At 45.0% G+C, this 13,690-nt stretch overlaps 1 protein-coding gene across 4 annotated transcripts in view; it reads left to right on the forward strand.

The window, feature by feature from the left end:
- The window catches only part of PRKCQ (protein kinase C theta), an 85,883-nt gene that overhangs the window by 44,538 nt on the left and 27,655 nt on the right, over positions 1-13,690 (forward strand). For 3 of the 4 annotated variants that reach the window (XM_007656961.4, XM_007656960.3, XM_001509786.4), the window contains exons 3-8: positions 1,431-1,630; positions 2,681-2,741; positions 7,824-7,986; positions 9,650-9,681; positions 10,714-10,799; positions 12,314-12,443. In XM_007656961.4, the coding sequence (XP_007655151.1) occupies positions 1,431-1,630; positions 2,681-2,741; positions 7,824-7,986; positions 9,650-9,681; positions 10,714-10,799; positions 12,314-12,443 (672 nt within the window). Of the gene's footprint in view, positions 1-298; positions 416-1,430; positions 1,631-2,680; positions 2,742-7,823; positions 7,987-9,649; positions 9,682-10,713; positions 10,800-12,313; positions 12,444-13,690 lie in introns of all 4 variants that reach the window. The other variant, XM_029077945.1, reaches the window with a different exon arrangement.

The following is a 13,690-nucleotide window of genomic DNA, read 5'->3' on the forward strand; positions in this document are numbered from 1 at the left end:
AGAAAAATGCTTTCTTCATTTATAGAGAAAAATGTGAAGTAGTTTGAAGGGAGGGGAAAGGCTTTAGAGGTAAAGAGTTCTTACTGAAGAGAGCTGGCAGATCAGTTAAAAATATTCATCCGTTTGCAAGAATGTTACCCTACCAACAAAATGTGCACTCATTCTTTCCCACTCTTATCCTTGTCAGAGTTTCAGAGTGTCTTTGATGAGAGGCATCAGAAGCAGCTTGGTACCAAGTCCAATGCTTGTGGTTTCAGTTTTTATTCAGAATTCACATTCACATCCTCCTGTCTTTTAGGCCAACCTGAATTCCTTTGTAACCCTGGGCTGGTGTTCATGTTGATGCACAGTTAAAGAGGTTCTGCCTCCATAACCTCAGCCTTCCCCAGGGTGCCAGGCTATTCAGAAACTCAAGGTCAGGATATATTTTTGTTTTTCCAAATATGGGAGATTGCCTCACAAAAAATACAGGATGGAAAATGTTGGCACTTAATATGCTAATTATCATTATTAGGCTATTATCTATGGTTGTAATTTTGCCCCTTTGCCATTCGAGAGGAAAAAAACTATTATCCTGAGTTCTTGTGCTACATATGGCAGAAAATATGGTAAATGTGTGAAGGCTCAATGTTCTTTAGTTGTGAAATGGAATAGAGAGAAGCAGCAGCCTTGTTGAGAAGAGCACAGAACTAGGAGTCAGGAAACCCAGGTTCTAATCCCAGTTCTGCCACTCGCCAGGCTGTGGTGACCTTGCACAAGTCACTTTTTTTCCATCCCTCAGTTTCCACATCTGTAATATGGGGATTAAGTGCCTGTTCTCTCTTTAGACTCTGAGTCCCATGTAGAGACAGTCTCTATCCGATTATCTTGTATCTTTTCCAGTGTGTTACACAGTGTTTGTCACAGAGTAGGTGCTTTACAAACAACACTATTATCAATATTATTATTATAGTTGTGGTTACAGCAGTTTAAAGGGTCTGCTGTGTTTGAGAGTGAGCACTAATTGGAAAGGTGGAATAATTGATTGAAAAAGTGTTGTCCCCACTAGAGGCTCAAAAGGAGACAGGCCTTTTCTTCTATGATGTGAATTTTCATTTTAAGGATAAGGAGGCCGGAGCAGGTTTAGTATCGCATGCGTCCAAGGTGCCCGGCAACATTTTGTCAGTATGGGGATTAGAAGTCCTAGTCCCGCAATGTCGACCGGTAGCTTAGCTCATCGACCCGTTTGTTCACTACCCGACCAGTTTCAAACAGTCCGTCACCTGGTGGTTTGGAAAATTTATGTGAGGAAAAGAAAGCTCCACAAGATTCTCCTGGACTGAACTAGCCAGATCATTCTAGATAACTATACCCCGTATGCCAAATTCATCAGTCTCGGGTCCAGAGCCCCAGCCGAGAGGAATGACTTTGAATTGTCTCTTCATTCACAGAGAATGGACAAGTGTACGTCCAGAAGAAGCCAACCATGTACCCGCCGTGGGACAGCACTTTCGATGCCCACATCAACAAGGGGAGGGTCATGCAGATCATTGTGAAGGGCAAAAACATAGACATGATCTCGGAAACCACCGTGGAACTCTATCCTCTCGCAGAGAGATGCAGGAAGAGCAATGGGAAGACAGAAGTATGGGTAAATGTTTGCTCTGTCAGCTTCACCTTCACTGGAGCTCCTGACTTATAGGGACCCTCCCAGTCAAAAAGGGCCAGTGTCATTGCTGGGAAAAAGGATGGTGAAGTAAAGATGCAGAAACCAAGGAGCTGGTCAATATGATCAGTGTTTTGATCAATCAATTAGTGATATTTATTGAGCACTTATATGTGCAGAGCACTGTTCTAAGCGCTTAGGAGAGGCAGTCACAATCCCTGCCCTCAAGGAGTTTACAGTCTAGTGCTTACTATCTAATATTTCAGCTGCCATGAAAAGTCTGGAGGAGACTTTGGAGCCATGAGGGTCGAAAAGGTTTTGATTTTGTACCAACTGCCCTAAGATCACTTATGGGGATGTCACCTTTCACCTGACACATGATCAGTCCAAAAGCTGATCAGTCCAATCAGACTATCATGGCATTGATGAATCAGTCCCCAGCACACATCAGAGAGTACAGGGGGATAAAGTGAACTTTATCCAATGCTCAGTTCTCTAGGGGCCACTATTAACCTTTGCAAAGGTCAAGTTCAGAAAACAGATCATTATCATTTGACCTTAAAAGCCCATCAGACCTAGTCAATTGCCTAGTCACCAGAGCCATGCGCTGCTACTGGCCCCCTCGGAAAAACAGACTCCCGTCACCAGCAGGAGCTGAGGACAGAGGTGTAGGGACTCAGAGAACGTTGTCCATTTTGCATGCCTGTTCTTAAAATCCAATATGGTTTCTGTTTTCCCCCCACTTCCTTCCATATGTTCCTATCTCTAAACTGGGCACGATGAATTACTGAAGTGGTTCATGTGCAGTAGCAGCAGAATGCACCACGTTAGGGTCTGCTCCAGATGCTGCGGAGAATTATGCTGAATCAAGAAAAGTGGGGGAAGGGGGGATGGGTTGGAATGTGCATTGAAACCTTGTCCCTTAAAACCGCCTAAGTAGCGAGCCAAGCCGTTGAATTTCAGTGAACGCCATCACACTTGGCCAGGGGTGTCACCCAGAGGATGACTGATCTTTTCTTTCCTTCTCTCGACCAGTTAGAGCTGAAACCCCAAGGTCGCCTGTTAATGAATGCAAGATACTTTCTGGAAATGAGCGGCAAGTGATATTTCTTTCTGTTTTGGGGCCTTAAGGTGGGGGTTTCTTCTCTACAGATAAGCAACCAGTTTGGGGGGTTTTCAATGATATTTGTTAAGGGCTTAGTATGTATCAAATGCTGGGGTAGATTGAAGCTAATCAGGTTGGACACAGTCCTTGTCCCACATGGGTTCACAGTCTTAATTCCCATTTTACAGATGAGGTAACTGAGGCACAGGGAAGTTAAGTGACATGCTCACAATCACACAGCAGTCACATAGCAGTCGAGCGTCAGAGCCGGAATTAGAACTCAGGTCCTCTGACTCCCAGGCTTCTGTTCTTTCCACTAGGCCACAGTGCTCCCAGAGCCTTGTTTTCTGGTGAATGAGGGACTGAAATAGAAAAGGGAAGGGCTAGGTATACTGATATTTCTGGGGTCCCCCTCCCTTCTCAGAGTTTACAACATGAAGAAAAGAACCCATGGCCCTGAGCTGTCCAGGTGTGGAAAAGAAAGTGAAGAGGTTTCCAAGTTAGCTGATTAATCTGAACAATTAAAATGCCCAAACTAAACAAATGAAACCAAGATATTCACTCTGGGTTATTAGATGATCCAGGCTAGTTCCAATGATCAAATAAACCAGACAATCATCAAATCTCGATATCACTTGGAACCATGGGGTTCTAATGGAATGTGGTTCATTTTTCTTCAGTAAGTATGGCTTAGTGGAAAGAGCGTGGACTTGGGAGTCAGAGGATGTGGGTTCTAATCTTGCCTCCATCACTTGTCTGCTGTGAGATCTTGGGCAAGTCACATAACTTCTCTGTGCCTTAGTTACCTCATCTGTAAAATTGGGATTATAAGTGTGAGCCCTATGTGGGATAACCTGATTACCCTGTATCTACCCCAGCACCTAGAACAGTGCTTGGCACAGAGTAAGCACTTAACAAATACCATCATCGTTATTATTATTATTATTCTGGTATTTGTTAAGCACTTTGTGTCAGGCCTAATTCTAAGCTCTGGGATAGATACGAGTTAATTAGGTTGGACACAGTCCATGTCCCCATTGTATAGATGAGGTAACTGAGGCACAGAGAAGTTAAGTGACTCGCAGACAAGTGGTGGAGCCAGGATTAGAACCCAGGTCCTTCTGACTCCCAGGGCCCATGCTCTATCCACTAGGCCATGCTGCTTCTCTAATTGAACAATATATAATAATGGGAGCCGCTAAGTGCTTACTTTCTATGCCAAGCACTGCAGATACAAGATAGTCAGGCCAAACACACTTCCTGCCACACAGGGCCCTCACAGTTGAAGGGGAAGGGAGAACAGGTATATAACAAACTAGGCTTTGTTTTAGGCACTTCAAAGTTTACTGAGGATGGTCAGATGTTACTTATCCCAGCCTTTGTAACCAAGCAAAAGGAAAACTGAGCTTGGAAATCTTTCAGGTGTACAGAATTCTGGCTTAAATAAATCATAATCCTTAAGAATCGGAAAGGTCTTACCCTGTTTCTTTCATGTATTTGGTATAGAATTTTACAGGTTTAAGTGACCTGTGCAGTGTATTTATAATCTATACTGATTCTGTTAAATATACTGAACTGTGTTAATACCCTGAAAAAGAACACTGAATTATAGGACCCATGGAGATTAGGAAAATATGCACGTTTTTAAAAAAGACCCTCATAAAAAAAAACCCACACCCGTTTTATGTAAATCTTACAATTCCTCAGCTGAATTCAAGTTATTTCAGGAAAGGTTTTAAAGGTCTCTATCTTGAATATTCATGAATAGTCATCCTATTACTGTAAACCTGTTTGCCATTTGAACAGGGGAGAAAATAAGAGATGGCAAAAACACGAAATGATGCACCACAACCAACCATTTCACCAGCCTAGGAGAACTTTTTTGAAAATGAATCTTTCAATTATTCATTTAAACCTATCTCTCCCGGCCAACTCCAGCATCTGCTTTGCCAGTGTACGTACAGAGCGTACATACAATAAAGGACCCCATTTTCCTATGAGCCAGAGGGAATCTTACTGGCAGGTTTACTGTCCAGGCAATGAGCTCAGTAAACCAAGAAAGTATACGGCATGGGCTTCGGAAGCGACAGCCGTCGTGACAAACTGGGAAAGCTTTGATATTTAGAGAAATTCTGACTTTCGGTAAATGTCCTCAGAAGTGGGATGGAGACTGGCGGGGGTGGCGGGGAGGGAGGAGGGAGTTAGAAATATAGTACACCCCCACCAATATGCAAAACATTTAACTGGGTGCAAATGAATGACTAGAAATACTGTCAGGGCTCTGACAGGCAATAATTTCCCTCTCCACCACTGAATTTGCATATTTTCATCTCTTCCCTTTCCACGTTGAGACAGAGCCTAGTTCATAGAGATGGTCTCTCCCATTGAGAACAGTGGACCAGAGACTTCAGGATTGAGAACCTGCAGGAAGGAAATTGCAGTCCGTGCTCAGGGTTCGTGTGCTGTGCTCCCTCGTCTTGCCCAGTTATTTTCCCCGTGGGGCACGAGGCACAATGAATGAATAGGCGGGTAGGGCAGGGGTGAGCAGCCCATGGCACTGACCAGCCTCTAAGACGCTGAAGCTCTGGTGCCTTTTATTAGAATGCTCCTCCCCTGGCATTAAGCGCTCTGTTCAATAGTGAGCCACTCCAGCGTCAGAAGGAACAGTTTCAGACCAATCACTACGTCATCAAGCAATTTAGATTTGCAAAGTGCATTCAGGGCACTCAGTTAAATTTGCCCGTCTACTTGTTTTGTGGTCTGTCTTCCCCCTTCTAGCCTGTAAGCCCGTTGTTGGGTAGGGATTGTCTCTGTTGCCAAATTGTACTTTTCAAGTGCTCAGTACAGTGCTCTGCACACAGTAAGCCCTCAGTAAATGCGTTTGAATGAATTTGGCTAATTATGTACCGGAGTAGTATTTACAACAGTCCTACTCATCTGGGGCCCAGACCTCACCATAACTTGCCCCCGCCCAATTGCTTTTCGAACACTGTTGGAATAGTTTGCATCCTCTTTAGATCGGTCACCCTAGCCTCTGGCAAGCTCCCTGTTGTTTTAAGTGCTAGAGATGGTTACCTCTTTCCTTCTTTCTCAACCTCTCTCTCTCTCTCTCTCACTGCCCCCAGTTGAACTGAAAATTGCATTTAATGGTAGAAAGTGTAAAGGACAGGGAATCGAGAGACCTGACTGGAGTGCCAGGCCTGTCCCTGACCTGCTGAGTGTCCCTTTCATTCATTCAATCATATTTATTGAGCACTTACTATGTGCAGAGCACTTTACTAAGCTCTTGGAAAGTACAACTGGGCAACAGATAGAGACAATCCCTACCCAACAATGGGCTCGCAGTCTAGATCGGGGAGACAGACAACAAATCAAAACAAGTAGATAGGCAACAATAGCACAGACAGTCCCTGGGCAAGGTATTTAACCTCTCCAGGCTTCAGTCTCCTCATTTCTAAAGCAGAAGAAGATACCTTCTTTCTCTGTTTCATAGACAGAAAACCCCATGTGAGACAAGAATTGTGTGGTCCAGTTTGTCTTGGATCTACTTTGTGCCAATCACAGTGCTTGGTAGTAGTAAGTGCTCAATAAATACTGTGATTACTATTGCTATTGTTATTATTGGTTTAGTCCAGGGTTACCTGGGCCACCGCTTCCAGATCCCAGCCTAATTCCAGCCGGCCTTGTCCTGCCTGGCTCCTGTGCCTCCTTTGATAGCAGAGGGCCTGGGGTGGGCGGAGCAGGATCCCAGGGCAGCAGCCCAGGAGGGGGCAAGTGGTAAATACAGTGACACTGCAGAACCCCCAGAGCCACTGGAGGAGAAACAACCTCCAACCATTGTCATTCCAGAGAAGGCAGTGCCCCCTACCCCCTTCCTCCCAGCCCAGCTTCCTGGGACCCAGCCACAGGAAATTGCCAATTGCTGCTTTAGACCTTGGTTTCAATTGCAAAGCTACTGCTGTTTTCTTGCCTTTGTCAACATGATGGACGTCCAGTATTCAGCATGGAAGGTCGCCCTCTGGGCCGAAGGATGATGTGGAGATCAGAAGCGCTCTCCACAATGCAATTTATGCAGTGGGGAGAGAAATTAGCTCACGGGTCAGATTCTTTTCCTTTTTTATTAAAATGCTTCCCGATTTCTTTTAAGCCCTGTCTGATTTCTCTTGGGTTTAAGGCACTGTGGGCTGGTATTAATTTGCATGACAAATCTAGTGAGTTTATTTTTAGCAACAAATAGGAACAGGGGACTGTCCCAGCACCATCTATAATTTCAAAGTTAGATGGTTTTCCCCCTTTTCCTCTCCCTTCTCTCACAAGGCATTTTTCTTCCTCCTTTCCTCTCCCATACCTCAAGTCTGAGGCCTCTCATCACAACCCAAAATGCTTTGAGTAGGTACCCTACGATTCCCCCCTACATCCTAATCTAGACATATTCTCATTAGACTAAGAAAGGAGAACTGTCAACTTGTTGAAAGTCACAGGTATTTTCTGTGACCAAGAGATTAAAAACATAATAATAATAATAACTGTATTGAGCACTTTTATCTTCCTAAAGCACATTAACTTCTCACACTATGCCTGTAAGGTGAGGGAAGGAAGGAGTTATTAGTCCCATTATTTCAGATGAAGAAACAGAGGCATTGTGAGGCCAGTTGATTTGCCCAGGGTCACCCAGAAAGCCATGGGTGAGTTAGACCTAGAATATAGATCTCAACGCCTATACCATAGGTATTTCCACTAAACTCTTGTATCATGCCCCTTAATGGCTGTAATGCCCTTGGATATAGTGAAGAGGAGATGACAGGTTTTGTGACTTAGTTCTTGGGAAAGATAAACTTGCAAAGAAGTCAACTGACCACAGTTAAAGTGAAACAAAAGATTATCTGGATAACTGCTTCAACTTTCCCCTGCACTTAGGAAAATGGAATGAATGACAGGTATTTGAAAGTTCATTATTCTGAAGACCACAAATGTCTGCAACTGCATTAGACCTCTCTGCCGCCCTCCCCGACTCTGACTTGTCTCAGCCAACTCATCACAGAATCTTCCTTTTTATCTCCTTCTGCCCCACAGATACCAAGGAGCTGAGTGAATTTGAGACCGAAGGCTTCTTTGCCCTGCACCATCGGCGAGGAGCTATCAAACAAGCTAAAGTCCACCACGTCAAGTGTCATGAGTTCACGGCGACTTTTTTCCCCCAACCAACTTTCTGTTCTGTTTGCCACGAGTTTGTCTGGTATGGAGGTTTACTATTTCATCTGTCGACTTAAGTTTATGCATTTTACTTGATTGCCTTTGCCAGCCTGGCAAGGAATGCTCCAATTTGGGGGCCTATGGCTCCATTTGCCTTGGCCAACTAACTGAGTTGAAAGGGCTGACTTAATTACCAGCCTGGCTACCCGTTTGAAAACAATATGTATTTGTTACCAGCCCAACTTTTCCCCCAAACTACTGCCACCAGGAAACAATCTCTCGTTGGAACCGATTCCTGGAAGGATGAGTCCAAACAGCCCTAAAACAGACACTGACTTCAGCTTAAATGGTCACAGACAAAGAGCAGAGACATGGCAGAGCTAAAACTAAACTTCCCATCATTCCCTGAGTCTTTTCTCCTCTGAAAATGGTGAGCTAGGGACTTCTTCTCCCTGATGGACAGGGAGAATTAACAAAAGGCTCAATTGTAATGGAAAGCATCAGGTTTTAACAGGGGCAGTGCAAATGCTGAGTAGACTCATTAGAGATTTCATCAGTCAGTTTTGTATTCCAATTAGTGAACATTTTCTCCCTGACACACCATCCCCTTAAAGAAAGTGTCAGAGTTAGGCCAAGTTACTCCTTCAGTGTTTAATCCTCCCAGGTACCCAAGGTGAATATAAATCATTGCTGTACCACCCATGATGGCCTGAGTGTGGAATGTAGCTGAGAAGGAAGTACAAGAAGTTAAACACTAGGAGTTGTCCTCTTATTAGGAAATACTGGACATTTGGCCTTATGTGTATGTATCTGGAGAAAGAGAGAGAGCACACAGCATCATATCTGAAAACTGAATGTCAATTCTAAGGCTCTTTTATATAGCAAAAAGTTATGTACTAATAATGTTGGTATTTGTTAAGCGCTTACTATGTGCTGAGCACTGTTCTAAGCACTGGGGTAGACACAGGGGAACCAGGTTGTCCCACTGGGGGCTCACAATCTTAATTCCCATTTTACAGATGAGGTAACTGAGGCACCGAGAAGTTAAGTGACTTGCCCAAATTCACACAGCTGACAAGTGGCCAAGCAGGATTCGAACCCATGACCTCTGACTCCAAAGCCCTTGCTCTTTCCACTGAGCCACGCTGCTTCTCTAGAGGTTGTCCCCATTCTCAAACGTCTTGGAGATATGCCCCATTACTGCCCATTTCTGTCGGACCTTTTGTTCTTTCTCAAAGTTCAACCCAGCGGTTTCTCATTTGATGAACGCATAAAATTTTAGCAGAATGCATAGAGAAAATATACATGAGAATTATCTGCACAGTGGTTAATGGCTAAATAAAAGTAAAGCATGGAGAAGCAGCATGGCCTGGTGGATAGAGCACAGGCCTGGGACCTGATTTTAAGGAGCCACTTGACTCCTTTGTGACCTTGGGCAAGTTGCTTAACTTTTCTGTGCCTCATCTGTAAAATGAGTTTAAGACTTTCAGCCCCATGTGGGACATGAATTATGTTCAAACTGATTAGCTTGTGTCTATCCCAGCACTTAATACAGTGCCTGTCATATAGTAAGCACTTAACAAACACCATTAAAAAAAACCAAAACATGTTGAGATGCAAAAGGCAGTGTGACTTGACGGCTTTAACTCTGAAGAATTATTTTGCTCTGATATCCCAAAGGTAACCCACCTTGTTTTTTATTCCAGGGGTCTTAACAAGCAAGGCTATCAGTGTCGCCGTAAGTAAAGATGTTTCAATATCTTACCACTGAACCCGGAAATCTTGGCTCCAGCCCATCCTTCCCCCGCAGGAGCCTCGTCAGCCTACGCCTCCTTGCTCTGACTTGACTGCATTTCTAGGGAATGCTCATCTCCCTTCCCTGCCAGCTCCCCAGAGTAGCACTCAGTAAACTGTTCCAAAGTGCTGGGATGGCTCCAATTACTTCCCAGCCTCTCTATTGGCCACCCCAAAGTGGAAGCCGGCCCAGTAATAATAATAATAATAATAATGTTGGTATTTGTTAAGCGCTTACTATGTGCCGAGCACTGTTCTAAGCGCTGGGGTAGACACAGGGGAATCGGGTTGTCCCACGTGGGGCTCACAGTCTTAATCCCCATTTTACAGATGAGGTAACTGAGGCACCGAGAAGTTAAGTGACTTGCCCAAAGTCACACAGCTGACAAGTGGCCGAGCCGGGATTCGAACCCATGACCTCTGACTCCAAAGCCCGTGCTCTTTCCACTGAGCCACGCTGCTTCTCTGTAGAAGTAGAAGTACTGCTTCTCAGTAGAAGACTTGCCCAGGCAACTGGCTTTGCAAGATGACACTGAGGAACTTTTCCGGCTTGCTCCACCTCAGCTTCTGGAAACTAGGAAATGGGCTAGGAGGAATCTCCCAAAGGACATCCGAAGTTTGTTGCCAAGTCCTGTTCCCCTGGGGTTTGATGCCGGTTTCCCCCTAAAGGACACCTGGAGTTTGATCCCCAGTCTTCCACCTCCCAGCAACACCTGGGGGTTAGACAGAAGTAACCCAAGGTCTCCAAGAAGTAGTCTTGGAGCCTGTCTGGAGTCACTGTCACAGAAACCCCACATCCACCCTCGGGGGGGGGGGAGGGGGGCGGAGGGTAATTGATTTCCTCCCTCCTCCCCAAGAAAACCTGGGTTTTTTGTACCTCTCATTTACTCCAGTACACAAGGAAAGGCAAGGGCTTGTTATTGTCATTTAGTTGTTCCTCAACCATTTTGTGCTCTCTCGTATGTATCCTTCTTAGAATGCAATGCTGCCATTCACAAGAAGTGCATTGATAAAGTTATAGCGAAGTGTACAGGATCTGCCGTCAACAGCCGAGAAACTATGGTAGGTTCTTAGCATTCCTTTGGGCTGAGATATTTAGCTTTACCAGGGCAGACCTTCGGGTGACTAACTAGGTCTTTTAGATCACAACGCATGAGGAGATGGAATTCACTGGGGCTTTCACAGCCTCTCCATGTCTCAGAGCACACAACAAGGCCCCCAGAGTGTCAGTTTCGAGTGCCAACCCTGCGTCTTCCGTAAACTCGGTAGCAGACTAGTCAAAATATCCATGTACCCGCTGCAATCCTGAATGTTATGTAGCTGAGTAGAGTAGATGCCCTCTGAGGGCAAATGTTTACCTTGGGACAGGAGCTATCTCTTCAGGATAATGCGCCCTTTAGCCCCCTTTAGGCCCTTTAGCCCCTTAGGACAGGGTTAGGTTTTCTTCCCTGGAGGAAAAGCCTGGCCTGGAGGACAAGGAGGAATCTGTCCAACCCTCTCTTCAAACCTGCTTGTGTTGTTCTGAATTGCTCCTGGGAGTGAGCATTCTGCCTTGGCCCACTGGAGAAGTTACAGGTGGGACAGGAGTACTTGTTTGGTCATCTAGCTGCCAGGACAGGAATTTCCTCAAGGACTTTAGTTTAAAAACAGCACATCTCTGTGTTTGTAAACCTTCTGTTGGCATGTAAAACCTGGCAGTAATGCAGGCACCTGAGGTCAGACTGCAGCCTCTGCCAGAGATCTTCCCTGGCCTCATTAAAGTTACTTCCCCATTTCAATTGTTTTAGCCCCCCAATGCCATTCACCTACTTTGCGGGGACATTAACTGGATCTGCCTGGCCTGTGGAAGGGGTGTGGGGGAGGGAGGAGGGGAGGAGTAAGAGCAGCAGTAGAAATAGCAATAATAATAGTATTAATTAAGCTCTGACTGTGTGCGGAGCAATCAGTCAATCCATGGGATTTACTGAGCATTTAACTGTGTGAAGAGCACTGTACTGCGTACGTGGTATAGTACAACAGAGTTGACAGACACATTACCTGCCTTCTCCAGTGCTGGGAGAGAATGCACAAATACCAGAAAATTATTATTATTGATATTATTATTATTAATTAGACACTGCCCCTGTCCCTTGGGTGAAAGGGAAGCGAATCAATGTGCTTCCCACCCAAAACATTCCAGAGTTTATGTTTTCTGACTGAGGGGAGGTCCTGAAGTATCCAGTTGGGATGCTGCATGGAGCCAATCAACTGGATAATTGCTGGATTCTTCACTTCCCTGGGGCTAGGTAGACTCTGTCTCTGAATGAGTCATTTAAACTCTTGGGCCCTCAGTTTTCTCACTTGAGAAATAGGAATAACACCTACAACCTGTCTCAGAAGCAGTTAGGGGAATGGGCACTAACAAATGATTGCAATGTCACACATAAAAAGGAGTGGACAGGATGTACCAAATTGCAGATACTGTGAGGTGGCTAAGAATAAAACCACAAAAGTAACGTTTCAGGGTTACAAATAGCAGAAAAAGTGTGAAGTGCTACAGCCCCCATGTGTTCAGCTCCTCCTTTTTTTCCTTCTAGTTCCACAAGGAGAGGTTTAAAATCGACATGCCACATCGATTCAAAGTCTACAACTACAAAAGTCCGACATTCTGCGAGCACTGCGGGACTCTGCTGTGGGGGCTGGCCAAACAAGGGTTAAAGTGTGATGGTGAGTCTGACCGAAGCTAGCCAAACCCACCGGGTTTAATTTAGGTGCTTTAAGTAAATGTAGAATTGCTCATCACAATGAAGACTGGTTTTGTTCACAGTAAATGTGTGTGCTTCCCAGCCAAACATAGAAATCCCCCTGCATTAAAAATATTAATTTTATTAACCAATCAATGGTATTTATTGAGAGCTTACTATGTGCAGGCCACTGTACTAAGTGCTTGGAAGAGAACAATACAGCAGAAGACACGTTCCCTGCCTTTAACGAATTTACAGTCTTACTAGCAAGGATTCAGTGAAGAAATGAATGAGCTGAAGCAGAGTAGTGTCTTGGTCCTCCTTTCCAGCCTAGCCTCCCCCTGCCTCTCCTCCATCTCCCCACACCCTCACCGCCTCCCCCTCCTTCCTGCACGGGTCTTTATCAAGTGACTCTATTCTGTTTGTGATCTGCACCCTTCCACGCTTGCTGATCACCAGATTGAAGGGGGCCTTCGGGGAGGTCCTCAGTGACTTTATTGGGACCGCCTAGTATTTTCTGTTCATAGATGTAGTAATCAATATGTTTGAGCTTTTACTCTATGCAGAGGAACCCTGGACCAAGTGCTTGGGAGGGTACAGTAATTTGAAGACATGATCCCAGACTCAAGGAGCTTTCAGTCTAGTGGGGGAGATGAATCCTAAAATAAATCACCGGTAGAGAGAAGCAATGAAGTATAAACATATGTACATATGGGCAACGGGATGGGGAGAGTGGGTTGTGAGTACCCAAATGCTTAGGTGAAGTGGACATGCTGAAGAGGCAGGAGGTGGAGAAACAGGGTGGGGGAGATGATAGATTAATCAGGGAAGGCTTCCTGAAGGAAATATGATTTCGGGGGGGCCTTTAAGATGGGAACAGAAGTGGTTTGCCAGATGTGAACAGAGAGGGAGTTCCAGGCAGAAGGGAGGGTACGAGCAAGAGGCTAGTGGGAAGAGAGACGAGATGAGGCACATTGAGTGGGCCCGAACAATGCTACATATCAGTCGGTAGGAGAGAATGGAATGAGTCCACCTGCCTACCTTGTACCTATACCAATTTGCATTATACTATATCAAGTTGCATTATGGAATCGAGACAAAACAGCAGACAGTCCGAGTGTTTTCAGTGGTACTTAAGGGTTTTTTGTGGTATTTGTTAAGTGCTTACTATGTGCCAAGAACTGTACTAAGCGCTGTGGTAAATGCAACCTAATTAGGTGGGACGCAGTC

Source organism: Ornithorhynchus anatinus, chromosome 13, assembly GCF_004115215.2.
Source record: "Ornithorhynchus anatinus isolate Pmale09 chromosome 13, mOrnAna1.pri.v4, whole genome shotgun sequence".
Classification (NCBI taxonomy): domain Eukaryota; kingdom Metazoa; phylum Chordata; class Mammalia; order Monotremata; family Ornithorhynchidae; genus Ornithorhynchus; species Ornithorhynchus anatinus.